The sequence below is a fragment of the Podarcis bocagei genome (assembly GCF_964188305.1).
Source record: "Podarcis bocagei genome assembly, chromosome: 14".
In the NCBI taxonomy this organism is placed as follows: domain Eukaryota; kingdom Metazoa; phylum Chordata; class Lepidosauria; order Squamata; family Lacertidae; genus Podarcis; species Podarcis bocagei.
This window is the reverse complement of record NC_138139.1, coordinates 46980671-47008394: the sequence shown is the minus strand read 5'-3', so window position 1 is coordinate 47008394 and position 27724 is coordinate 46980671. Positions and strand designations below refer to the sequence as shown.

At 47.2% G+C, this 27724-nt stretch overlaps 1 protein-coding gene across 3 annotated transcripts in view; it reads left to right on the top strand.

Moving 5' to 3' along the window:
* The window catches only part of LOC308572889 (multidrug resistance-associated protein 1-like), a 74742-nt gene that overhangs the window by 45102 nt on the left and 1916 nt on the right, over positions 1 to 27724 (top strand). Inside the window, exons 17-32 of one of the 3 annotated variants that reach the window (XM_081169374.1) lie at positions 298 to 474; positions 833 to 1000; positions 1485 to 1662; positions 3487 to 3504; positions 3603 to 3626; positions 6789 to 6873; positions 8933 to 9071; positions 12495 to 12702; positions 13860 to 14170; positions 16152 to 16351; positions 17932 to 18058; positions 19076 to 19177; positions 20603 to 20749; positions 21936 to 22094; positions 24371 to 24537; positions 26666 to 26860. In XM_081169374.1, the coding sequence (XP_081025500.1) occupies positions 298 to 474; positions 833 to 1000; positions 1485 to 1662; positions 3487 to 3504; positions 3603 to 3626; positions 6789 to 6873; positions 8933 to 9071; positions 12495 to 12702; positions 13860 to 14170; positions 16152 to 16351; positions 17932 to 18058; positions 19076 to 19177; positions 20603 to 20749; positions 21936 to 22094; positions 24371 to 24537; positions 26666 to 26860 (2405 nt within the window). The remainder of the gene's footprint in view (positions 1 to 297; positions 475 to 832; positions 1001 to 1484; positions 1663 to 3486; positions 3505 to 3602; positions 3627 to 6788; positions 6874 to 8932; positions 9072 to 12494; positions 12703 to 13859; positions 14171 to 16151; positions 16352 to 17931; positions 18059 to 19075; positions 19178 to 20602; positions 20750 to 21935; positions 22095 to 24370; positions 24538 to 26665; positions 26861 to 27724) is intronic. The other 2 variants (XM_081169375.1, XM_081169376.1) reach the window with 2 other exon arrangements.

Here is a 27724-nt window from a genome sequence, read left to right as displayed (position 1 = left end):
GCACCTTACTGGCTCCTGTCCGCTCCTTTCTGCGTGGGGTTGTCTGTTAGGGGCTTAATGTGTCAGGTGAATGTTGTGTTGTCCCAAAGAAGATTAGGGTAGTTTGGGATGAGCCGGCCATCTAACCGAATGAGCTAGCATTGTGAGATGTCAGAATTGACTTGGGAGAGTGATGGGGAACAGAGAACATCATGGAGAGACAGTTCTAGGGATTGATGCATCCTACAGGGTTGTTGTTTTTTAACACCTCTCAACATGGACCAGAATCTTGCACCACTCAACCTCTCTTCTCTACAGGGCTCCATCGCCTACGTCCCTCAGCAAGCTTGGATCCAAAACGCGACTCTGAAGGAAAACATTATATTTGGAAGAGAAGTGAAGGAGAACTACTACAAGCGTGTGATTGAGGCGTGTGCCCTTTTGCCGGATCTGGAGATCTTCCCATCAGGAGACCAGACCGAAATTGGAGAAAAGGTATTTAACGTGTTATAGTGGTCATGGGCTCCAAAATTTGTTTTCCCACATTTGCTCCTGGGGTGTGAGAACAGATCCTGAATATGGGTAGGACCGCAAGTATAACTCCCAGGGCTCACCTGTCCCGTTTTCTGCTCAAGCAAGGATGGATCTTTGTGCCTGCCTCTTAGGTGAGTTCTGCATGGACCGAGACCTGTGCGTGTGCACGCATCTTTATTCCATTTCTTTCTTTCCCCCGTGAAACTGCTGCTTTTTAACAGAGCCCTTGTGGAAATGGAAACCAGGCCTTTCACAAAGCAGAAGCCCTTTCCGGTGGACAGTTGCAGGGTCTCATTTCCACCCCCCTTCTTTTCCCCAGGGTGTAAACCTGTCTGGTGGCCAGAAACAAAGGGTCAGCCTGGCCCGAGCCGTCTACTGTAACGCTGATGTCTACTTGCTGGACGACCCCTTGTCAGCTGTCGATGCTCATGTTGGGAAGCACATCTTTGAGAAAGTCATTGGACCAAAGGGAATCCTCAAAAACAAAGTATGCTTGGAATGCAGGTGGCTTCGTTCTGTTCAGTGGGGGGAGATGCTTTGCAAAGTTCAGGAAAGCTGTTTGGAAATCATAGAATTGTAGAGTTGGAAGGGACCTCAAGGATCTTCTAGTCCAACCTCCTGCAGTGAAGGAATCTTCTGCCCAGCTTGGGGCTCGAACCCACAGCCCTGAGATTAAGAGTCCCATACTCTCTACTGACTGAGCCACTCTGAACATATAGTTAGACCAGGCTTTCCCAAGCTGTTTTTGGACTACAATTCCCACCATCCCTGTCCACTGGTTCTTCTAGCTAGGGATGATGGGAGTTGTAGTCCAGCAAGAGCTGGAGACCCAAGTTTGGGAAACCTTGAGTTAGACAATCTAAGCCATAAACAGAGGAGTGGCCGGAGTGTAGCATGTTCAACAAACGTGCAAGTCTCCAGGTCCCCACCCTGGCTCTCTTAACTGCTTTTCTTTTTCTTTGGGCACCTAGACTCGAGTGTTGGTAACCCATGGCGTTGGTTATCTGCCCTTTATGGATACAATCGTAGTAATGACGGAAGGAAAAATCTCCGAGATGGGATCCTACCAAGAGCTGCTAAAGCAAGACAGGGCCTTTGCAGAGTTCCTGCGCACGTACGCCAGTGCGGAAAAGAATGTGGACAAGGAAGGTAAGGGTCTCTCTCTCCGTATGTCTGCTTAAAGCTAAATGGGCTGCATGGGGAGACCGTGGGAACTTACCCAGCATGCCTTGCTCCCTAGACGATGCTGATCAAAGAATGGTAGAACTGTAGGGTTGGGAGTGACCCTGGGGGCTTGCGATGCATAATGGGAATGATGATACGAAAAACAGCAACAAGGTTAAGCTCTTCCATCCCCAGAGGAGGAGGAGGAGGCTGTTGTTGTTGACTTGTTACTTGCTTGCTACCCTAAGGTAAAACACATTTAAAGGCTCAATGGCAAATCTGCTCATAGGTTGGTGAAAACGCTAATCTTGGATCAGATTAACTTTCAGACTGGCGTGACCGCCTGGAGTAATTTGCCCTGGTTGGGAAGAGGACTTGTTCAGTTTCATAACTTCCTCCCATGTAATCGGCACCCAACTCCTGTGTAGCGCAGCATTGTTTCTGCCTCAGCTTTGCCCGAAACAGGGTTTGTTGTGGCTGTCGTTCTGAGCGTTAAGCTCTGTGGGATGGTTTTGGGTCACAGGGTAAACCTTGTAACGTTCTAGATAAGTTTAGAACCCATTGCTATCTCCAGGCCTTCAGCTGTTTCTTAATAAAACAACCAGGATTCACTTTTTTCTTCCATTTGGGGAGGGGGCATAGCTCAGTGGTAGGGCATCTGCTTTGCATGTGCAGCTTTTCTCAGCATTGGGTCCCCAGCTGTCGTTGGGATTACAACTCCCATCATCCCTGACCACTGGCCCTGCTAGCTAGGGATGATGGGAGTTGCAGTCCAACAACCCAGTGTTGAGAAACACTGATGTAGAAGGTTCCAGGTTCAATCCCAGCAACCCCAGGTTGGGCAGAGAGAGAGAGAGAGATCTCTATCTGAAATCCTGGAGAGCCACTACCGCTCAGTGTTGGAAATGCTAATCTAGATCAAGGGTGGGGAACCTCAAATCTGGGGACTGAATGCAGCCTCCAGGTTTCTCTGTCCGGCCCTCAAAACTCTCCTCAGGTCACACCTCTTCCTGGCACTGCTCCATACCAAATTTCTTTGCCCGGCTGGAATGTGTCCTTGAACTGTAGCAATGCCTCTTCCTTCTCCAGATGGAGAAGAGAGGTCTATGTGTGGGAGCATATGTAGAAGCTAGTTTACAACTTGATGACCAGATTACGTTTGTAGGTTTGCAAGAAGTTTTGTGAGGTAAATTATTTGAATTATTGCAAAAATGGTTAAAGAGGTGGCTTGTGAGTTAAGATAATTAAAGACAATAGGAATTTAAGAAATGCAGAAGCAATGATAAAAATGGTGGATCATCAGAGGTGCTGATGGAAGTCCAAAAAGATTGTATAAGATGTGAAGTTCTGTGGAATGTATAATAATTGGTATGTTGAAATTAATAAAAATTATATATATAAAGAAGCTAGTTTACAACTGCAAAATCTGCATGAATTGCTCTGCCCCCCTTTTGCCCCTGGCCTAGCCCTCCGCTGGCATGCGGCCCTCGGATGATTGCCCAGTAGTTGATGTGGCCCTCAGGCAGAAAATGGTTCCCCACCACTGAGTTAGGTGGGTGGACCAGTGGCCCGGCTCGGTGTGCTGCGCCGTGTTTCTGCAGTGATTTTGGTGCGGTATTCTTTTGAACAGCAAAGCTTAGTCCTCGTTCATTTCAGCGGTGCTTGTGCAGCAGAGCTACCTGATGCCTTGGTACACTTCCATAAGAAGTACTTGCCATCCAAAATCTATAATTTGCTTTCCCAATCTCTCTCTCTCTCTCTCTCTCTCTCTCTTTCTTCTTTTCTGCTCACTGTTGCAAAACCACACAGCCTCAGGGAGAGGAGAAGGTTTGTCTCTCTTTACCATAACAGAACAGTTTTCTCTTGAATTCACTTTGCGTTCGTTTTTCTTTTTGCTAATTTCTCCTTCTGACATGAATCTGCAGGTACCAGGTCAGATGAGGACGAAGGTTTGTGGTACTGGAAAGGTTTCCGTGCATGTTGTTAGAAGCTGTAGTTCTAAAAACCCCCGCTTCGTCTGAGATGAAAGCAAGCATGGTTTGGCAAATCCAATATGTGTGAATGATGAAGTGGTTCTTTTTTGGAACTGGCTATTCTTCCTTTGCCAACTCCTATTACCTAATTCTGTATTGTTGTTGTTGTCAAGTTTCAACCACTTAGGGTCACTTAAGAATTTGGGCGCGCCCTCTGAGACTTCTGACTTCTTTGCATTTGGAGATCGGCACTCCCAGGTCATATCACAGTTTGCTTTTGGAAAGTCCTCTCAGCCCGACCACGGCTTGCCACGTGACATGGGGATGTTGCTGTTTGAGAAACTCAATCCCAAGTCTCCTTGGGAACATGGAGCAACGCTGTGTGCTCCTTTGGATCGCAGCCATTTTCTCTCAGCTGTGAATTCTGCAAGGGACTCGAATGCTATTAACAGAAACCTTGCACGCTTGGAAGAATGGCTCCCCTGCTTGCTTGCTTAGTAGAAGTAGGCCGTGAGTTTGCTTCTTGCTGGTCTGACATCTACTGAACTGGCCGTGAAGCTAATTTTTTTATTTTAAAAAAAATTGGCAAAAAAGATGCATGAAAAGTGACAGGATGACCTCAGCAGTTTTAAGCTGTTTCCTATCCCCACAGGGTTTGGGACTGTGTTGATGAGGTTTATAAGAGAGAAATCTCTGCACTCTGAACCTCCGTCCTCCCCCCCCCCAAAAAAAAACCCACATGGGAGATTCCTGGCAGTGTGAATGGTTCAAATCTGACTTAAGTGGGCTCTGTAATTCAACCTCGGACTCTTGTCTTAATCACGAAAGGTTCAGTTTTAGATCTCACATTCATGGAACAGTTATAGGCTTCGTCTTGTGAGTCAGTGTCTAACCACTCAGATGAAATGTAGTCAGTTGACAAGTTTAAGTTTTATAGAATATTTATAGAGGCTTGCTTTTTAAGACGTACTTCCTTCACGTTCAACTCTGGAAGGCTCTTGTTTGCAGTGCGACTGGATCTGACTTAGGCAACGTTCCTCCTCCTTTCCTGAAATTCTCTGTTTAATTTTTCCACTACCTCCATTGCCATCTTGATTCTTGAGGCGTTAGAGAGACCTGGAGTTTGAGATGAAACCAGTGTCTGTTTTGTAGGATCCGAGTTTTTATAGAGGTGGGGGAAATGGTCGTTAGGAATTCCTAAGCAAGTACCCCTACTTTTTGTGTTTGTTTGCTTGTGGAGAAAACTACCCCAGATTCTGTCACTTGCATTCCTTCGCAGGGATGGTACTCAGCTGTACAGAAGTCTAAATGGGTGTTCATTGATTAGGCTGAGATTGGCATCTATTTTGGGTAACCCGTGGCCCTTCAAATATTGTTATAGCCATTATCTTCTGCAGGTGCAGTCTTAAATAACAGGCATTTATATGTGTAGAGGTTGTTGCGCAAGTGTCTGCTGGGTTGGGGCATGATACCACCATTTATACCCTCATGGACTCTACAGCACAGTTATTTGTACGTATGTAAAGGTTCTAGGGGTCTTAAAGGACCACAAGGTTAACACAAATCACCTGTGTGATGCAGCAGCAAAAAATAGTGGTTCGATTCTGGGCTGCATCAACAGAAGTCCAGCGTCCAGATCAAGGGAAGTCATAGTACTGTTCTATTCTGCGTTGGCCAGACCCCACCTGGAGCACTGTCTCCAGTCTGGGCGCCACAGTTTTATGAAGGATGTTGACATGCTGGAACGTATGCAGAGGAGGGTAAACAAAATGATCAAGGGTCTAGAAACCAAGCCTTGTGAGGAACAGTTGAGGGCATTGGGTATGTTTAGCCTGGAGAAGAAGAGACTGGAAGGAGATATGAGCGCCATCTTCAGATATCTAAAGGGTTGTTGCATGGAAGATGGAGCAAGTTTTTTTCCTGCTGCTCTGGGGAGTAGGACTTGATACAGTGGATTCAAGTTACAAGAAAGGAGATTCCAACTAAACGCTTTCTGACAGTAAGAGACAATGGAATGGACTCCCTCTGGAGGTTGTGGACTCTCCTTCTTTGGAGGTTTTTAAGCAGAGGTTCGATGGTCATCTGTGTTGGATACTTTGGCTGAGATTCCTGTATTCCAGCGGGTTAAAGCAATGGGGTGCCTTCCAACTTCCATGAGTTGCGTGGAACACCTCCGTAAACAGTATTTTTCAGCAAGAACACCAAGATGTGAGTTGTAAGCTGGAGTCATGCCACCAAAATGCACATTTGCCATTAACCACTCGGGCGGTGGTTCTGAGGGTCCTGCTTTCCCATGCGAAGGTTTTCTTTCGTCTGCATGAACATTCCTTCGAATCCCAAACTTGGCGTTAGAAGAATTTACGCACAGAGAGACACACCACGCCTGACAAGGCTATGCGAAGAATCTGGGGAGAGCTTAGGAGAGGAGAAGGCGCTGTGCGTTGAAATGCATGGGAGCTGTGCAGCAACGCTGCAGAATGCAGCCCCAACTGAAATCAATAGGGCCTGAAGAAGCACTGGAATAATCCTCTTCCTTGGGGCTGAGATCTTGGACTTCTGTCCCCATCTCCCGGCCCCCACCTCAAGTTTTTAAAATAAGGTTGTTAAAGTTATCAGAGATGGAGGGGGGGTGGGCCGCTGGCAGTTTCTCGAACTGCCTAAGATCAGAAATGAGCACTCAAGGAAGGGATAAGCCTCCCCCCAATTGGCTTTAATAATGTTTGAAAAGCGTCTGCTGTGCCCAGCATGCTTTTAAGGAGAAAACAGTGCATTTGGCATTCCTCTCTGTCAGCTTTCTGTATTTGAATTAAAACACTTTGTAGACTGGGTGGTCTCGTGGATTTCCTCGCTCACTTCTAATGAAAACAGACATTTTCTTGATGAATAAAAATGCTAGCCGTGAGATCTAACCTGGGCTTTGGTTGGCTATGGAGCAAAAGTTCTCTGTTCCATGCATCTCGTATCAGGGGCAGGTAGCTGATGGACCTACGTGTGACGCTTAAACCAAACGCATGTGTTTAGTTTAGATGCTAATCCTGGTCGGGGGCAGCAGGTTTAATTTGGGGGTAGCCTTCTGGCACTGGGAACTAGGAATTTGCTCTCACCCTTTTCGTGCTGTTATTCATCTTGCTTCTACAGATGCAAACAGCCCAACCACAAAGGAAGGGAAGCACATGGAAAATGGGGTTCTTGTGAATGAAGCCTCGGGAAAAGAAGTCATGAGGTATGGAAGCTTCTTGGATCTGCATTGAAGTTGCTTTGACATGGTCTTCCTGGTGGCTTTGTGGGGAAAGAAACCTCTGTTGAAAAAAGCACCCTTCCCAGTCCACTACTGTAGTCAAAAAAGCCCTCTTGGCTGTGATGTGATCCATCTCATGACCACCTTGAAGATGGGCTTTCTCAGTGATTGCACCCACCTCACCTGAATATTTAGCAGGCGCCAACAGTACTGATGTTATGTCAGCTAATAAAAACACATCCATTCACTCAGGGTTCCAGAACGGCACAAAGAGGTTAATGTCGTAGCTCAGTGTTACTCAGACTCGGGTCTCCAGCTGTTTTTTGGACTACAAATCCCATCATCCTTGACCACTGGTCCTGCTAACTGGAGGTGATGGGAGCTGTAGTCCAAAAACAGCTGGAGACCCAAGTCTGGGAAACACTGCTTTAAATGAATAATATACCCTGATAATGTTTCTGATCTGAAACAGGAATGGCCCAACATCTGTCTTCTTGGGAGCTGCTCTGACAGTGACCGGGGTACCCAAAGTGTGTTGCCTCTGCAGACTGATACCTCATGAGCTCTTAAGTCTCCTTGCTAAAGTTGGCATTGCCTGGCAGAAAGTGGCTTTGCGTCAGTGTTGCACATGCTCTCAGGCTCACATGTGGCACTGCAATTCCTTATAACTTGAAAACAACTTGGAGGTTTTATTCCTTACTAGTGGAATGGTGGGCAAACTGTTTTAAAATCAGTGGGGGTATGGTTATCAGAAGGCCAGATGAAATTGCCAGTTGAACACCCCAGTCTAAAACTGAAAACGCTAAACTAGCAAGTCAAGGTTCTCCCTCTCCTTAATCCCTCTGTAATCCTCCACTCTGAGCAACGCTACTAAGGTTTCTCTGCATGGCAGGTGGGGAAGATTAGTGCTCTGTTCTTACTTTCTGTTGCAAAGTCTGCCATTTCTCCTCCCTACCCCAGGGAGAATTATTTCTTTACCGGCTTAAGTAGCAATATGGCATGCATTTTTTGTAGCCTGGACAGAAGAGTACACCTGAGAAAGTAGAGTTGTCTTCCCGGTGTAAGTTTTCACTTTGCGGTCTAAATTTGGGAAACTGATTGCCAGATGTTCACCCGCCTCCAAATGACATGCGTGATGTGTGTTAGAACCGCACTCATGGTTTAGGCCTAAGAAGAAACACAGGGTCTTCAAGACCTCGGTTAAGCTCTGGAGAAACTTTGTGAAAGGCTTCAAATATGCTCGGACCCAGAGCAGGCTTTTGTTCCTTGCAAGACACTGAAGAGGTGAAAGTGGCTGTTTCTAAAAGTTCAAATTCTTGACTCCCAGATTTTGCAGGGAGTGCTGTGGATTTTCCCAGCCTTGACATTGATTTTATTTAAAATATTTATATAATTCGTTTCAGCCCTCAAAGGGGACCTCGAGACCATAAACAGGCATCTTAATACAATGAAACGAATGAAACCACCAGCAGTTTACTATGGTTAATTGTCCAGAAATACTGTATTTTTCGCTCTATAAGACGCACTTTTCCCCTCCTAAAAAGTAAGGGGAAATGTGTGTGAGTCTTATGGAGTGAACGCAGGCTGCACAGCTATCCCTGAAGCCGGGAGAACGAGAGAGATCACTGCTTTTGCTGCGCACCGATCCCTCTTGCTGTTCTGACTTTACTTTGCTGGAGAGGTGCTGTGCAGAGAGGGAGAGAATATTTTTTTTCTTGTTCTCCTCTAAAACTAGGTGTGTCTTATGGTCGGGTGCATCTTAAAGAGCAAAAAATAAAAATATGGTATATCAGCACAGTACACCCAAATCTTAAACGCTGGTGTGGTTGTGGTTGTTTTAAAAAGTCATAGAATTGTAGAGTTGGAAGGGACGTGAGGGTCATCTAGTCCAACCCCCTGCAAGGCAGGAATATTTTGCCCAATGTGGAGCTCAAACCTGCAACCCTGAGATTAAGGGTCTCATGCTCACGGGCAGCATCTTCAGCTTGTGCATAAAAGTAACTGGCATGCCTTGATTTCTAAGCCGTCACGCATTTTCTAACAGGCAGCTCAGTAACTCTTCCATGCACAGCGGGGAAACTGGGAAGTCCTTGAAACAGAACAGCACAGCTGAGCTTCAGAAGACGCCGGAAGAAAAAGGTGCCTGGAAATTAACAGAAGCGGACACTGCCAAGACTGGGAAGGTGAGAGGTGAACTGATTATTTCCTTCATTTGTGAAAATCTCTTGGTTTCCAGCAACTTACGATGCCGGCTTGTCACCGCGCCACACCTTGGCTGCGTATTGTCTACACCAAGAGTAGCTAGCATGGTGCTGCTCCCTCCAGCCACCCACTTCCCTTCAGCCCAAGCCAGCATGGCCAATGGTGGCCCAGAATAATGTGCATTGGATGACACCAAACTGGCTTCCCTTGGCCTACACTGCTCTGCAGGGGTCAGCAAGGTTTACCTTTCCTGGGCCGGTTCACTCCTGCAGAGATTGCTCCGTGGGCTGGATGGATTTCCGGCATGTGCACAGACATGATTTCCAGCGTCTGCACATGCGCAGATGCGATTTCCAGTGCTATGGAAGCGAGTCCCTGCTCCACGCTGCACCGGTTTAGCACAGCATGTGGGGATTCACCAAGCAGGCGGCTTGGTTCGCGGGCAGCTCATGGGCTATTTAAACTACCCTGGTGGGCCGCTTTTGGCACATGGGCCACAGGTTGCCAACCCCTGCTCTTGAGGGTTTCAGCCAGGGATTGAGCATGGGACACTCGTAATGCAGAGCATGTTTTCTGCCATTGCGTGTCCAGCTCTTCCCCCAAAGGGAACAGCAACCTTTCAGTCAGGCAAGTTGGTTCACACACACAAACAAACTGATGATGAGTGTAGCTTCAATTCAAAAAACAAATACAGTCATACCTTGGGTTGAAGTTGCTTTAGGTTGAGCGCCTTCGGGTTGCGCTCCGCGGTAACCCAGAAGTAATGGAACGCGTTACTTCCGGGTTTCGCCGCTCGCGCATGCGCAGATGGTCAAAATGACATCATGCATGGAAGCGGCGAATCACGACCCACACATGCGCAGACGTGGGTTGCGTTTACTTCAGGATGTGAACAGGGCTCCAGAACGGATCCCATTCGTATCCAAAGGTACCACTGTAAATTAAAAGCCCTCCTCCATTGTTTTGCTGTAGGAGACACCCGGTTCTGAAGACAAGCGTTGGAGTTCGGAGTCTCTGTTTGAGGGACTGTTTTTAAAGCTCCTAGCATCTGCTCACCCCGTTTTCAAGCCTTTGAGTTGGGCCTAGCTAAGTTATACTGAGAGTAGACCCACTGGTATTAATGAACCTAAATTAGTCATGCCCAATGATTTCTGTGGGTCTACTCTGAGTAGGGCTAGCACTGGACACTGCTGGAAGGGGTGGGTGGGAGGGAAAGAACTCCTGCCCAGCTCATCTGTGGCACCCTTTTAATTAGAGAGACTGTTCAGCCAACCAATTAATCAGTCGAACAGCACAGCCTTCATTATATGAGCGCAACTACTTTGAAGCCGTTTCGAGAGTTGTCCGCCCCCAGAAATGTTTTAACTCTCTGGGTTGTTTTTGTGTTTTGTTTCGTTTCTTTAAAAGATGCCACGAGCTTCTAGCTTGGCTCCTGGAGCCTGGAAGACCTGGAGTCCAGACATCTGGCCCCACTCCAAGTTTCCACTGTCAAGCGCAGGTCCTTAATTCCTGCGGGCCAAGGGCATGTGTATGTTTGTCTTTCCCTGATGGGAGGCCTGCGAACCAGGCTGCAGCTGCTGCTGCTTCTAAAGAAACACTTTTTCTTCAGCAGCCTAAATTTTTACAGTGGTACCTTGGTTTTCAAACAGAATGCGTTCCAGGAGTCCGTTTGACTCCCAGAACCATTCAAAAACCAAAGTGCGGCTTCCAGTTGGTGCCAGGAGAGTCCTGCAGCCAATCAGAAGACACGCTTGATGTTCGGCTTCTGAAAATCGTTTGAAAACTGGAATGCTCACTTCCGTGTTTCCATTATTCGGGAGCCAATTTGTTTGGGAGCCCAAGGCATTCGGCTTCCAAGGTACAACTGTACATTTAATTGCACCTCAGCTCTGGAGCTGCAGCCCAGTTCTGAAACACTGTGCAGTCTCACCTTGTTGGATAAACTGCAGAAAATAATAATAATAGTAAGAGTAATAGTAATAATAATTTATATATACCCTGCCCATCTGGCTGGGTTTCCCCAGCCACTCTGGGCGGCTTCCAACAAAATATTAAAATACAATAGTCTGTCAAACATTAAAAGCTTCCCTAAACAGGGCTGCCTTCAGAGTCTGTAATAGAACAGGGGCAGGCAACCTGTTGCCCTCCAGAGTAGCCTTCTTCAATCGTGGGTCCACAGATGTTGCTGGACCACGTATCCCACCATCCCTGGTCCTTTGGCCATGGTAGCCGGGGCTGATGGGAGTTGTAGTCCAGCAACATCTGGAGGTTGCCCATCTTTGCTCTCCTTGTGCGTTTGGGTCCTGGAGGCAGGAAAATGCCGCATAGTAATGTGGGATATAATCTGGTGCTGGAGGGAAAGCTTTCCAGTTCAAGCCCCGTTGGAATAAACAGGAGCTGTCTGCTTGCACAGCTTCTGTTTACTTAAACTGGGATAGTGCTGGAATATTTATTTTTATTATTAGTTTGTATACTGCCCTTCATCCTTAGATCTCAGGGCAGTTCACAATACTCTTCCCCCAACCGTATCCCATTTGTTAGGCGAGTCTTACCACATTTAACAACACCTCTCACAGCTTTATGACTGAACCACCCCCAGTGTGGCACTTTCAAGGCAGAGACATGTGGCCCTTGCACTCGTCTTACTAGTCTTTTAAAGTAGCTTCTGAGGAGCTGGTGGTGGAAGCCAAAACGGCCGTTTGCTATGATTTGTCCCTGCAATTTAATTATGATTTTAATTATGGTTTTTAGACATCAGGGTAAAAAGAAATGGCACATAAACACACTTTAGTTATTAACTTTGTAAATAAGATTAATTACGGTAATTTGAAGCTTATATGGATTTATACTAAGCCCAAGAACTACAAAATAAATGGTTGGTCAGTATATGTTTTGCTGCCCCCCCCCAATACATTTGATGTTGTGTGCTTTTTGTTGTTGTTGAGCACATTAATAAAACCGCCTCTGCAGCGCCCCCCCCCCCCAAAAAGCACTCTCCTCTCTGGAAACAGGTCTTAGTGACACTTGGAGTGTGCTCTTCCTCCTTTTCTGGGTGTTAGAAATCATAGCTCCAGGACCTTCTCGGCAGCTCTTCATGGGCTAGCACAAGCGCTGACTCGGTTTCCCCCTCGAACTTTGAGCCTGTCAGGGATTTGCACTCGGGTCCCGCCTGGGGGCTTCCCACAGCACCTGTCTGGACAGCTGACGGCTTGACAGCACCCAGAGGGGTCGTGTTGGGATAAAGAAACCAAGTGAGATGAGGGGGGGGGGGGACCGTGGAGGCTTTAGACGACTAATAAGCCTATGCAGAGCAAGAGGGGCGAAGGATTTTGGCAGGGTGGGAGTCAAAGTGGGGAGTTGCGTCCCAAGAGTGGTGTGCTAAGTCCGATCCCTTCTGTGTTTAGGTGAAGCCAGCTGTCTACTGGGAGTACATGAAAGCCATTGGACTCTGCGTCACCTTCATGAGCATCTTCCTCTTTCTCTGCAACCACATAGCCTCGCTTGCTTCCAATTACTGGCTAAGCCTGTGGACGGACGACCCTGTTATCAATGGGACACAGCAGCACACAGACCTCCGGCTGGGAGTGTACGGAGCGCTGGGAACGTCTCAAGGTCTGCTTGCAATCTCTCTTGGTTCTCGTCGCCTTGCTCAGTTTATCCAACTCCTCTGAAGGAGTTCCTCCACCTCCAGTTTGGGCCCGGCTTGCAGTCCTGATTTGGGGATTCTCATAGGTGTAGGGATGCAGGAAGCTGCCTTAAGACAAGCAGATCATTGGTCCATCAAGCTCAGTTCAATACTGACTGGCAGCTGCATTCTAGGGACCTCCTGCTGACAATCGGATGCTCTGCCCCTGAACTATGGCCGTTCCCTTATCTGGCTGACCACGGTGAGGACAGGAGGCAGGGATGGATGGTCCTTTGGCCTGATCCAGAAGGGCTCCTGTCACGTGCTCATGTTCACTGCCTGCAGTAGTAACCCTGCCGGTTTCCTCCTTCCCCCCTTGTTTGTGGGGCCTGGAATAGGGTGCCTTTGCACGCAAGTCAGCAGCCTCGAATAGGCGTCAAAGGAGTTGCCCTGGGCCTCCTGGAAGGAGCACCCTTTGCTTGAGGACACAGCGACACTCGATTCTGTTTGGCAACATTTCTCCGAGCTTTTCCAAGAGCTCAGTGGCTGGGAAGGGTTCAGTCCAGGTCGTGGCTCCAAAAGATCACAGACAGGAGGGAAGCTGGGGTCGGACTGCTTCCTGGCTTTCTTTTGCAGAGAATGGTAAACCCTTTAGAAAGAAGTGCATTCTGAGTTGGGGATTCCAGTGGTCTGGGGGGCAGAAGGGCTTAGCCCAAGTTCTAGCTCCTTCTTAGGGCACAACCAGTTTGCTGGCACTGGGTGCTGAGCCGAGGGGCTCCACAACAATAACAGAACAGAAGGCAATAGATGGATTCCCCCCCCCCCCCGTTTAGGGCCTGCACCTCTCTTCTCTCCCCACCCCCCTCACACATGCACCCCTTAAACCTTAGACCGCCCCACAGTCTCTCGGGACATCCCAGACTTTATTCAGCTCCTTGCAGAAAAGAAATTCAAGGCAAACACAAAATGTGAAACCCTGCAGAAGAAAATCCTTCAGTGGAACTGTGGAGTAGTTTTCGACAGCGGTAGGCTCCATTTGCGAGCCCGCTGTGTTAATAAGGTCTTTGGTCCGTTCGTTCATAAGCAAAGTTGAAGGGAAAGACACCGTCACTTAAGGGTGTTTGTTGTGCCTGTCTCCCTAAAGGTATTGCCGTGTTTGGCTACTCCATGGCTGTGTCGATTGGAGGGATATTTGCTTCCCGCCGTCTCCACGTCAACCTGCTCCACAACATTCTGCGGTGCCCCATGAGCTTCTTTGAGCGGACGCCCAGCGGGAATTTGGTGAACCGGTTTTCCAAAGAAATCGACACCATTGACTCCATCATCCCCCAGGTCATCAAGATGTTCATGGGCTCCATGTTTAACGTCCTCGGGGCCTGCATCATCATCCTCCTGGCCACGCCAGTGGCTGCTGTGGTCATTCCTCCCCTGGGATTCATCTACTTCTTTGTACAGGTACGCAAAGCTCTTGTCCCTGGGTCCAGCTTTTCCTCAGACTTCCCCTTAGCCAAGCTGGTTCTTGGTGAGACCGTGTTAGCAAACTCCGCAGTTGGCTGCCGCTTCAAGCGGGAATCTTCATTCAGTCCTTTAAGCCAGTGTTTCTCAAAAGTGGGTCCCTACCAGTCGTTGTTGGACTACAACCCCCAGCATCCCTGACCACCGGTCCTGCTAGCTAGGGATGATGGGAGTTGTAGTCCAGAGCATCATGAAGGCACCAGGTTGGTGTGGCATAGCAGTGGGTGCCGCTCCTTCTAGTATAATCACAACCCCTCTTGTGTGCTCTTTCATCAAAGAATAAGCTGGCCACACTTACGCCAGACATTCGCTGTGTATCTTTCTCCGTCACCCCTTTTAGGAGGTTCGCTCTTCATTAACCAAGTAACCAAAGCTTCTCAGATTGCTTATTTGGTGAAGGAACCAAATAAGAGTCTGCTGGGCAGGCACAAGGTACTTCTTGGCAGAACCAGTCTTGGATCAGTGACTGCTCAACTTAAATATACAAAGCAGGATATCAAAAATAGATGGACTGATGTCAAAGTGCTGCAAGCAAATAAACAAAATCTAACTACAGTGGCACCTCAGTTTTTGAATGTAATCCGTTCTGGAAGACCGTTCAGGTCTGAAACATTTGAAAACCGAAAACTCAGTAGCCGACAGCTAGGCCTCATGATCTTGCGCTTGGCGGAAGCTGTGTGGCATCTTTGACTTCTGAGGTGTGTTCAGAAACCAAAGCATTTACTTCCGGGTTTACGGCGTTCAAAAACCGAAATGTTCGTCAACGGAGGCGTTCGAAAACCGAGGTACCACTGTATAATAAAAATTCATAGTTCCCAGAGTCAATTTAATTATGGTGGTGATTTTCCTCCGTAATCATATAACCAGGCAGAGGGCCTTCTCAGTAGTCACGCCTGCCCTGTGGAACGCCCTCTCGTCAGATGTCAAGGAAATAAACAACTATCTGACTTTTAGAAGACATCTGAAGGCAGCTCTGTATAGGGACATTTTTAAATGTTTCATGTTTTATTGTGTTTTTATATTTGTTGGAAGCCACCCAGTGCAGCTGGGGTGACCTATTCAGATGAGCAGAAGATAACTCCTACTATTAGTTCATTTGCTAGAGGTCTCCATATTTCTGTTTCCTCACTTGGCCAGTTCATTGTGCCTGCAGCTGCTTCTCCATCATGGAGGAGTTCCAGCTCCATCTTGGAAGCACAACGTCTGGCTTCTAGGGTGAAAATAATATATGTAGAGGTCCTTTCCCAAAAGGCAGCAAGCATCCTTTGTATTTATCGATGCCAGAGATACAAATTCACCATTCTGCTTCCCCATCCCCATGCACAGAGACAGCAGGAAATTTAATCCTCGCTTAAACGGCAGGATGAACGGGTGCAGAATTGAAGCGGGTTTCCTGTTGTGGTAGTGAAGCAGTGCGTGTTTGTTGCATGCAGCGCAGTTTCCAGTCCGCTGCAGTTCAGCTTCTGACAACATTATGCATCTTTGTGTCTGCTGCAGCAAAATGTCACATCACTGACTATGTCATAAATTACACATTTCATTGCAGCATTACATTATTCCACATCCAATCATTTCAGTGCATGGGTCATTCATGTCAGTGCAGGGGAAACGCAGTGCAAATGGGTGAGGTCGGGAAAGTCAGCGTTTATATATAGTTTATGGGCTGAAAAGCAGCAGCTGCAGCAGCTAAGAGGGATCATATTCCCTGGATTGATTTGCATCCCAGACACAGGACAGTTTCCACTCCTGTTTCTGTCAGGATTCCCTGACATCTCCAGCTACAGCTCCCAATCATCCATGAGTATTGGCCACACTGGGAGGGGCTGGTGGGAGTTGTAGTTCGCATTGGCTATCAAGAGCAAAGTGGGTGCGAGCAGCCTCTTACCCATCGCCTTGATTTCTCTGACCTGGCCCTTTCCAGCGCTTCTACGTAGCCACTTCCCGCCAGCTGAAGCGCCTGGAGTCGGTCAGCCGCTCCCCAGTCTACTCCCACTTCAACGAGACGCTGCTGGGGGTCAGCGTCATCCGAGCCTTCGAAGAGCAGAAGCGCTTCATAAAGCAGAGCGATGTGAAGGTGGACGAAAACCAAAAAGCTTACTACCCAAGCATCGTCGCCAACAGGTGGGTGGACGACCCAAGGAACGTTGGGTTTGAGTTAAAGAAATCTTTTCCCTGCTACCAGTCTGTATGAGTACAGTGGTACAGGTTAAGAACTTATTCATTCTGGAGGTCCGTTCTTAACCTGAAACTGTTCTTAACCTGAGGTACCACTTTTGCTAATGGGGCCTCCTGCTGCCACTGCACCACCGCCGCACAATTTCTGTTCTCATCCTGAAGCAAAGTTCTTAACCCGAGGTACTATTTCTGGGTTAGTGGAGTCTGTAACCTGAAGTGTCTGTAACCTGAAGTTTCTGTAACCCGAGGTACCACTGTACCTGGGGGATTTCATACACATTGGTCCTTCAGCTCCAACAACACTTCAGTGGAGCTGGTTCAGAATTTGAAGCCCTCTGCTGGACATTTGTGGAGGCGAGCAGAATCGTTCCAGAGTCCCAAACTCCAACCGCTAGTTAAAATTGGGGCCCCTTGAGCATGTCGGCTGATCCTGAGGATCTGTTTCCTAAGTGTCGACCAGCTTTTAATTCCATGTACAAGCTTTTCAGAACCAACTACACGCCCATATACACTAGTGGCCAAAACTGGGAAAACCTTTTGGGAAAAGTGTATTTCCTTTTTTTTTCTCCCACAAAATTATTGATTTTCACATTTCTAACAGATATGACGTATAAACCACACACAAAAAAACACATCACAATACTAAAAGAAAAAAGAAAGAAAAATATAAACACATATTACTTTCAAAACCCATTTTAACTTTCATTGTTATCTGACTTCCTCAAATCCCCCCTAACTGAAATTCATTGTATCATGGAAAAAGTGTATTTCCGAGGTTTGATGGCTCATAACACCACTTTTTTTTGGAGTAATACCATAAAATTATGTATCAGTGGAAAGATAATTTAATGTAGAATGTAATGTAAGAATGTTTGTTCAATTATCTGTATTCTATCAAACGTTAAAGCCAAATAACCAGAAAAAGGAGTGTTTAGAGAGCCAATCAGGTCTCATCTTGTTTTGGCAATGACGGCTCATAGCACCACTTTTTTAAACTTCACTTTGCCTGTGTGATTTACAGCTGGTTTGCTCCTGACACCCATCATCTCAAGACCACTGCCCTGTCCTCACTTGATGCACCAAATAAAGCAGGTTTTTGCCTACAGGAGCTCATGGCACTGTAAACCCCCGGTCTCTTTAAACCAGAAAGATTAATATGGCTGCATTTGCAGAATGATCAATTCCAAAGGGCGTTGATGGGCTTTAAAATTCTGCCTTCATCTGCTGGATGACCACCAGGAAATGCTTGATCTGAGCCTGCAGTACATTCCTCATTAAATTATATTTCCATTGATATATAATTTTATGGCATTACTCAAAAAGAAAAAAGAAAAAAGGTGGTGTTATGAGCCATCAAACCCTTTCCCAAAAGTTTTCTACAATTTTGACCACCAGTGTATACTGCTCCCCCTGTTTCTCTCTCCCCCCCCCGCCCTGCAGGGATCACCCTCTCTCCCCCGCCCATCCTCACGCAGGTGGCCTGCAAGGGCCTGGTTGGTTAAAAGAAGCCCCCTCTTTCCTTCCAGGTGGCTCGCAGTCCGGCTGGAGTACGTTGGGAACTTCATCGTCCTCTTCGCCTCTCTCTTTGCCGTCATCGCCCGCAATAGCCTGAGCCCTGGACTGGTTGGGCTCTCCATCTCCTATTCGCTGCAGGTAGCTCACGGAAAACAGGCTGGGTTTGCTTTTGGAGCAGAAGCCTAATAATCTTTTTAAGAAAACCTTTTTGAGGGGTGCAGTTCTTCATACTTGGTGGCTAAGCGTTTTGTAAAGCTACATAGATAATTCAGCAAGGAGAGAATTGTGCTTTTTAGGTAGCATTTAGCGAAAGGTTAGGAGATGTTAAGGGAGCAATCCTGTTGCTTTCTGGGAAGGCGGCTGGGGGCGCTGTAGGCTCCCTCCTCAAGAAAGTGAGGTTAATCGCTGGAGGCAGTCTCAGTGTGACGAAGGCAGTGGACCCATAGAATCTATGCAGTCTTGTTCCCTTGGCCCTAGTACAGGAATTGGCCCTCCAGATATTGCTAGGACTACAACTCCCATCACCCCCCACCAGCATGGACAGGGATGATGGATGCTGTAGTCCATAACATCTGAAGGTTCTCCATCGCTGCCCTAAAACCATGCCACTCATCGAGCTGGGATGGTTAATCTGTGGGCAGGGGTGAGGAAAAATAAGCCACCAGACTTCCACCAACTGTGGAATTTCTCTTCTTCATCCCCAGCCGCCCAGGTAAGATACTTGTGTTAAAAAGATAGTACTTGCAATAAAACAATTCCAGCCCCCAAACGAAGAGCTGTTCTGTCTGTGCTCTGAGTCTGGGAATTAACATTCAGACATTAGGTCCTTCCTCTTGCAATTCTGAAATTCTGCTTGATCTGAGCCTGTCTCTCTTGTGTTTTCTGCATGTGCAGATTGGCTCTTAACTCTATAAACAAAGACAGCATGCCTGAGACCTCCTTGTTAAACAAGGCAGTGCTTCATGAAGATGTAGACTTTTTAATGGTTTGCCAAAACCTCCCTGGCTTCAAAATTTTTACCCGGAGATAGAGGAGGAGATAACGTCTGAAACAATACATGAGTCCTCAAGGGTGTTCAGCAGGCAGAACTTGAATGGGCAGCTTGCTGTGATGTATGCAAAACACATATTTGGGGCCTCTGTTCGTTTTTGTTAGATCACCACTTACTTGAATTGGTTGGTTCGCATGTCGTCCGAGATGGAAACAAACATCGTTGCTGTGGAAAGAGTCAAAGAATACTCTGAGAAGGAGAAAGAGGTAAGTTTAAGACCGCTCCTCTAGCTGCAGTTTTGAGGGCACGTTGTAAGCCTGTAGGTTACCCAGGTACAGGGATCTGCATTTCCTGCTGGTCACCCAGCAGATGAGGGCAGAATTTTAAAGCCCATCGATGCCCTTTAGAATTGATCGTTCTGCAGATGCAGCCATATTCGGCCTTCTGCTTTAAAGAGGCCACAGGATTTACAGTGGCGTGAACTCTGCTTTATTTGGTGCATCAAGTGGGGACTGGGCAGTGGTCTTCAGATGATGGGTGTCAGGAGCCAGCCAGCAGTAAATCACATGGACAAAGTGAAGTTAACTCTTTATTGGAAAAACAGGATCTGCACAGGGGTGACCTTTAGAAAGCACCTGAAGGCAGCCTGTACAATGCTTTATTGTGTTTTTTTAGTGGCTGGGACAACCCAGTAAGATGAGCGGCATATAATAAAATTATATTATTATAAAATTATATATTATATATAAAATTTATATATATATATAAAATTTATATATATATAAAATTTTTATATATATGTATATAATTTATATATATATATGAAATTTATATATATATATATATAATTTATAAATATATATAAAATTTATATATATTATAAAATTATTATTATTATTATTATTATTATTACTACTGCTATTATTACTATGCACAGCAACTCTGTTTCTGAGGCCAAGAATGTAGCATTTGGCTCCAGGTGATATGGTGGTATAAAGTAGTGGTACATTGGTTGGGGATAATTCATATGGAAATTCCCAGGTATCAAAAAAAGAAGAAGAAGGCTATTTATGTATGCCACTACTGCAGCCTGTGTTTCGTTAGCCCCCAAATGGAAAACGAGCGAGGTCCCAACTAAAGAAGAATGGCAACTTAAGTTGATGGAATATGCGCAGCTTGCAGACAATATATAGAATAAGAAAACAAGAAGAAAGTGTGTTTAGAGAAGATTGGAAAATGTTTATTGAATATATGGGGGGATTTGTGTACACTTGAAAACGCTGGCAACATTAAGATTCAACAGTGTAAATAAGTTATGATGGATGTAATAATGGAATACTGATGGAAAGAGAAGAAGGGAAGTCACCGAATAGTGGAATAGCTGCCCTGCTAAGTCAGACCAGAGGTGCATCTTGAGTAGCATCCTGGTTTTCTGCCGTGGTTCTGGGAAGCTCACAAGCAGAGCAGGAAGCATGAGATTCTTAATCTCTGGGTTGTGGGTTCGAGCCCCACATTGGGCAAAAGATTCCTGCATTGGAGGGGTTTGGACTAGATGTTTATTGTGGTCCCTTCCAACTGCATTCTACGGACATGGATGATGGGAGGTGGTTCTCCCCCATGCTATTGGGGTCTACTAGGTGGCACATCAGAGGCTAATAATGGAAGCGCCTGGCTTTTTTTCTTTCTCTCAGGCAGAGTGGACCATTAAGCAAACAGCCCCACCAAGCAACTGGCCCCACGAAGGCAAGGTGGAGTTCAAAGGCTATGGCCTTCGCTACAGGGACAACATGGATTTGGTCCTGAGGGACATCAACATCACCATAGATGGAGGAGAAAAAGTGAGTGCCAGGACCCATTAATGGACACTGAAGCCGGGGGGGGGGGGAGTTAAGAAGGCAGAGAAGGTGCTCTTGTAGGAAAGGGGAGGAGGGAGGGAAGTGGAGCCTCTACAAAGCCTTAAATGGCTCAGGGCCGCAGTATCTCAAGGACCACCTCTCCGCATATGAACAGTCCCTGACACTGCATTCATCATCTAAGGCCCTTCTTCTTATGGAGGGAGACATCACCCTCCATGTGATGTCTGGAGGGTGGCAACACGAGAACAGGGCCTTCTCTGTAGTGGCTCTCCATCTGTGGAATGCTCTCCCCAGGGAAGTTCACCTGGCACCTTCGTTGCGTATCTTTAGGTGCCAGGCAAAAACAGTTCCTCTTCAACCAGGCCTTGGTAAAATCTATGGCCTTTCAAAGGTGTTTGCAGGAGGGTTTTGATTTACTGTAAATATTTTTGTGTTTTCATTCTGCATTTAATGTGGTAAACTGCCCTGTGATCTCCGGGCGACATATATAAATAAAGGAAGAGCTGAGGCTGAAAAGAAACTGTGTGGAAGGGAAAGCTGGAAAGGCAGAATTTGTGGGAGGTGAGAGGAGACAATAAAAGAGCCTTGATCAAGAAGAGTATCAAAGAGAGAGGGGTTTTTTTAGGGCTGCCTGGCATGTTACTTTCTGAAGACATGACGGACGGACACAAACACACACACACACACACACACACACACACACACACACAAACCCCTCGCCCATTGCCTCTCCGTGTCTTCAGGCAACTTGAAACTTAAAACAGCAGTTTCAAGGCTGGGCGTTCCGTTTTCCAAGACTCCCGTGTGCCAAGACTGACTGCTTTGTCCACCAAGCAGGGCCGGGGAACCTGTGGTCTTTCAGCTGTTGTGTGGCTCTTCAGCTCCCATCAGCAGGGATGATGCAAACTGCATTTCAGCATCCAGCTCGGCCGCAGGTGTTCCCTGGCCGTGCCATAACAAAAGCAGTGTCTTTCCCGCTTTGCAGAGCTGCAGAGTTTCCCAAGCAGAGCTTGCTAGTCCAGGTTTCACAGTCCGGAGGGGATGGGCAGAAAGATCCCCTTCAGATACTGCCTGCATCCTTCGTCCTCTTGGCTCCAGCCTTGCTTTCCAGAACTAAGAGCATCGTGGCTCCTTCCCCTCCCCCACCCCCTTCTGCCCTTCTCGATAGGTGGGCATCGTTGGAAGAACGGGAGCTGGAAAGTCGTCCCTCACTCTCGGCTTGTTCCGCATCAACGAGGCAGCCGAAGGGGAGATTCTCATTGATGGGATTAACATTGCAAAGATTGGGCTCCACGACCTTCGCTTCAAGGTCACCATTATCCCCCAGGTAAGCGGGAATCTCTGCTCATGCCCACAATTTGACTATTTTGTTAGGAGCCGTGCTTTCTAACTCCTTTGGCCGTGTTCACTGCTGATGCCGCCTCGTTACAGGCTTGAGTCCACGGATCTTAATGGGTGCCTGGTTTTATTTGCTTCCTTCATTCATATGCAGCTTCTCTGCCAAAGCATTTCATGTGGTGCCAAGAGAGAGATCGCAAACGCAGAGGGGAAGCAAATATTTGCAAGGCCGTGTCAGATGGCTGATCAAGGCAGTTTCGGGAGGGAGTTGGTCTTTGCTGGCATGAGCAAAGGGCAAGCCCAGCTTTTGTGTTGGCTCAGATACGTTCTTGATGAATTTACTTTCAACTGGTCTCTGCTCTGTAGATGGAGGGTGGAGCCCCATTTTTTTGCACACATGTAAGGGGCAGGTAGGGATGCGGGTGGCACTATGGGTTAAACCACAGAGCCTAGGGCTTGCTGATCAGAAAGTTGGCGGTTCGAATCCCTGCAACGGGGTGAGCACCCGTTGCTCTGTCCCTGCTCCTGCCAACCTAGCAGTTCGAAAGCACACCAAAGTGCAAGTAGATAAATAGGTACCACTCTGGCGGGAAGGTAAACGGCGTTTCTGTGCGCTGCTCTGGTTCGCCAGAAGCGGCTTAGTCATGCTGGCCACATGACCTGGAAGCTGTATGCCGGCTCCCTCGGCCAGTAAAGCAAGATGAGTGCCGCAACCCCAGGGTCGGCCACAACTGGACCTAGCGGTCAGGGGTCCCTTTACCTTTACCTTTTTAAGGGGCAGTGGGCCTCATCAACCTGGGAAGGAAGCCCATCTAAGAGAAGGAAAACTCTGGTCCTAACCTCTGCTGCCTTGCAGGATATCTTTGGGGAAGAGAAGAAGGCTAAGGAGTAAACCCTACACAAACCTGGAGTTGGTTGGACGGCGCCTTGTACGCCTCCTTCCGGCAACTCCCGCATCCATGCTGGTGCCAAGCATCTTGCTCTGCTTTCCTTTAGGCTGAGAGGGGAATCTGGTCGTCTGGGCAGCCCAGGACCCCCATGCACACTGCCCCGGCTTGCATCATGGGGGGGGGGGTGTCTCTTCGGTGCTGCAAGCACAGCAGTTTGACTTCACTCCCAGAGGCACACTCCACTGTCTTATCGAGACAGACGGATGCCAACAGGATATATACATATGAACCTAAGAGATTAAACTTGTGCCTACAAAGGAATGCTCTAGTATCTGTTTGCTCACCTTGTTTCTTCTTAAAGTGCAAATGTGCACATTGATTTCTGAAAGGATTTGGACGCACAACCGGTAGCCTCTGGTTCCTAGAGTACACCCACGTTGCATCCTTGTTAGTGTGTAGCCCACTGGTCCCATGGACAGGACTGTCAGCATCGCCCTGGAGAGCCAGTGCACCAACTGGACTCATGCACCTCAACCCCGACTGGGCTAGGCGAGCTGGGAAGCACCGCCAGAGACCTCCTTTCCCACAGGAACAGGTCACAGTGCTGTGGACTCACAGCTCAGAGCTGAGAGCACCGGATTCACTGTCTCAATAATACAGTCGTTGCGCAGCAGAGTTTTGCAGAGTCTTGCAGAGTATAAACCACTCGGAGAGCAGCTCTGTAGAATATCTTCCTTTAATTCTGTAACTACAACTATGATACAAAACTATATACAGAGCTGAATATTCTAAGCATAAATCTATGCTACACTGAGAGTCTGCAGCTGTACTTAGCAGCAATCTTATCTCTAGAATCTCTAACACTCTCACTTTCTCCGATACACTGACTGACTGTCTCTCACTCACACACACAGATATGTTGCTGGGCAGAATAAGTAGATAGGCAGGACACGCCTCCTCCTCTCTGGAGAGTCAGCAGAGACCATCAGGAGATCATCAGGAGATTCTTGGGTATGGGAGGGGTGAAATCTCCTCAAGGACCTCTGCTGAGATCTGCCCAGTCCTGCTGCCGAGGCTGATTTCTAGATACCCAGGCAGGAAGGAGGTCTCTTGGAGGGCACTTCGCTTGTGGCTCAAGCGTTTTGTGCATTGGAAGCAGTTGCGTGTAGGTAGAGAGAGGAAATGGGGTTCTGACTCCCATCAGCCCCTCTCCGAATGACCAGCGGTCAGGGAGCATGGGAGTTGTAGGCCAGCAACGTTTTGAGGGCACCATGTTGTCTACCTCTATTGTAGTCTATTGTGCAAACCTACCTTAGTAGAAATTTCTGAAACGTGCAGTGCAGACCAGATTGATGACTTTCTGTTCTCTAAACAGGACCCCATCTTGTTTTCTGGCTCCCTGCGCATGAATCTGGACCCTTTCGACCAATACTCCGATGAAGACGTCTGGACGTCTTTGGAACTCGCTCACTTGAAAAACTTTGTCTCGGCACTCCCTGATAAACTCAACCACGAGTGTTCCGAAGGAGGAGAGAACCTCAGGTATTGTACAGCTTCTGCCCCTTTTTATTTTCCTTTCAAATCCCCTTATTTTAGGTTTCCCCAGCTGTTCGTTGGACTACAACTCCCATCATCCCTAGCTAGCAGGACCAGTGGTCAGGGATGATGGGAGTTGTAGTCCAACAACAGCTGGGGACCCAAGATTGCGAAACACTGAGCTACAACATTAATCTCTTTGTGCTGTTCTGGAACCCTGAGCATCCGTGTGTGCAAGTCTGGCTGAGGGTAGCAACATCTGAATACCCTTTTCACTCTCACTTATTTTAAAACCAAGTCCCACACTGTAAAAAAACCCCTAAAGTGCAAAACCCACATTTTGTCCACATAATATGTTGTAGGGGCACACTCCCTTGCGCTGTAAAAGAGTCCGCACTTTAGGAGCATTGGGTGAGGACACGTAATTGCAGAAAAAGCAATATTAGAAACAGAAACTCAAGCTGCCTTAGCGAGTCACATGGAACCCTGTATGTGATTGCTGCCTCCTCATTTTGTGTGTCTCTGCTTAAGTCTAATATAGTCGTACCTTGGCTCCTGAAAACCTTAGGAGTCAAACGTTCCAGCTCCCGAGCGATCTAAAACCGGGAGTGTTCTGGTTTTCGAACGTTCTTTAGGAAGCTGCATGTCCGAAGGTGCTTCCGCGGCTTCCAATTGGCTGCAAGAAGCTTCCTACAGCCAATCAGAAGCTGTGCTTTGGTTTCCGAACGTTTCGGAAGTCGAATGGACTTCTGGAACGGATTCTGTTCAACTTCCAAGGTACGACTGTACTGGAATCCAAATCAAAGCGAAATCCTGTAAAATCTGGTTCTTAGGGTTTTGCTCGGCTTTTTAACAGAGGATCTATTTGGTCGTTTTCCTCATGTCCACAGAATGCAGGTTTCTGCCTCCTGTGGGACATAGAATAGTAAGGAATGTTAGATATTTTTCGAAAGAGACTGTTGAATTGAGTTGTGCAGTAGCTTTTAAATAAGCTGTTTAGATTTTGTTGTTTTACAAGGTTGGCCTTTTCTGGGTCCCAGATCATGGGCGCACATTTGCAGCTGCTTTTTCTTTTCAGAATAAAAGTGAAAGTGGCTAATTCAAGTATGATCTTTAAAAACATTATTAATTAGCTACCGTATTTTTCTCTCTATAACACGCAGATTTTTTTCTCCTAAAAAGTAAGGGGAAATGTCTGTGCGTGTTATTGAGCGAATGTGTGGTCCCTGGAGCCGACTGGTCCGAGTGCAGGGGCAAAAATGAGGCAAAAATCAAATCGCGCGTCACGGAGGAGGGAAGCCTGAAGAGAGGAAGCTGCTGCTTTCCTGCATTCTGCCTCAGGGTCTTACTGCCCACCCTCTTCTGTTTCATTGCTGTGTTTGCTCAAACGAAACAAAGAGCAGGGAAATCCCCTGCCCTCCAGGCAAGCAGAGGGGAAAGGAAAGGATCGCGTCCTTCCTTCTAATTCCTCTCCGTGCTCTAATGCTTTCTAGGGACTCGCAGGCAGCCGGAAAACATGCAGGTGGGGCAGGGGGGGCTGGCTCGGGTGGGTGGGGGGAAACTTTTGCCTTCCTTTCCTCCCTCCCGTTAAAACCCTCTCCTGCATTCTTAGCCAGCTGCTTCTCTGCACACCCCTCTCGTGCTCCTTGTCCCTTCTGTGTTTTTCCTTCCCTCCCCACTTAAAACGTGGTTACGAAGCATGGATCCACATGGATCCTCAGGATCTTTGCATTGGGTCACCCCAAATTCACCATCAGATCACACAGCATGTCCATGGCTACAGCCTGCACCAAAAAAATCACGCACCCACTGCTGCCTGGGGCTGCAATGGTACAAAAACGTGGTTACAAAGCACAGATCCACAGGGATTCTCAGGATTTTTGTATTGGGTCACCCCAAATTCACCATCAGATCACATGTCTGTGGCCACAGCATGAAGCACAAAAATGATACATCCACTGTTTCATTCAGAATTCCCCCCACCCCCTTGTTTTCCTCCTCTTAAAACGATGTGCGTGTTATGGTTAGGTGTGTGTTATAGAGCGAAAAATACGGTATTTGGCCCTGAAATGGACTGTTGTTAGAGATTCAATTTTTAAAGTTTTTGTTGGTGTGTTTTACTTTCTGTCTCAAGTGTTGGGCAGCGACAGCTGGTGTGCCTTGCTCGAGCCTTGCTTCGGAAATCCAAAATCCTTGTTTTAGATGAAGCTACAGCGGCCGTGGATCTTGAAACAGATGACCTCATACAGTCAACAATCCGGACGCAGTTTGAGGGCTGCACAGTCCTAACGATAGCACACCGGTTGAACACAATCATGGACTATACACGGTAAAAGTGGATGAACCATGCGAGTGTCTGTGGAGGAGGGAGTTTGGAAAGGCTCCATTGTGTTAGCCTCTGTGTTGTATACATCTCTCTTTCTCCTTTTTTAAAAAAACAAAACAAAAAACCAACCCATTTGTGTTCTTTCAGCTCTGCTTTACTGAAACCTCTGCTGATGTTTAAAACTGCCATTTTGCTCCCAGTGTACTTCCAGGCTTGCTTTACTTAAACTATTTATGTTGTTTTAAACAGTCACCATTTCCCTCTCAGCGTTCTTCCCTTCCAGCTGTACTTAAATTTCTCCCTTTTTCATTCCTCAGCTGCCTCGTGTGAGAGCATATAGATGAAATTATTGTTATTATTAGTAGTCTATTTATTTATTTATACTCCGTCCCTCTGGCTAAGTTTCCCCAGCCACTCTGGGCAGCTCCCAACAGAATATTAAAAGCACAATAAACCATCAAACATTAAAAACTTCCCTAAACAGGGCTGCCTTCAGATGTCTTCTAAAAGTCAGATACAGTGGTACCTCGGGTTAAGTACTTAATTCATTCCGGAGGTCCGTACTTAACCTGAAACTGTTCTTAACCTGAAGCACCACTTTAGCTAATGGGGCCTCCTGCTGGCCCCACACCGCCGGAGCACAATTTCTGTTCTCATCCTGAAGCAAAGTTCTTAACCTGAGGTACTATTTCTGGGTTAGCGGAGTCTGTAACCTGAAGCGTATGTAACCTGAAACGTATGTAACCCGAGGTACCACTGTAGTTGTTTATTTCCTTGACATCTGATGGGAGGGCGTTCCACAAGGCAGGTGCCACCACCGAGAAGGCCCTCTGCCTGGTTCCCCGTAACCTCACTTCTCGTAGTGGA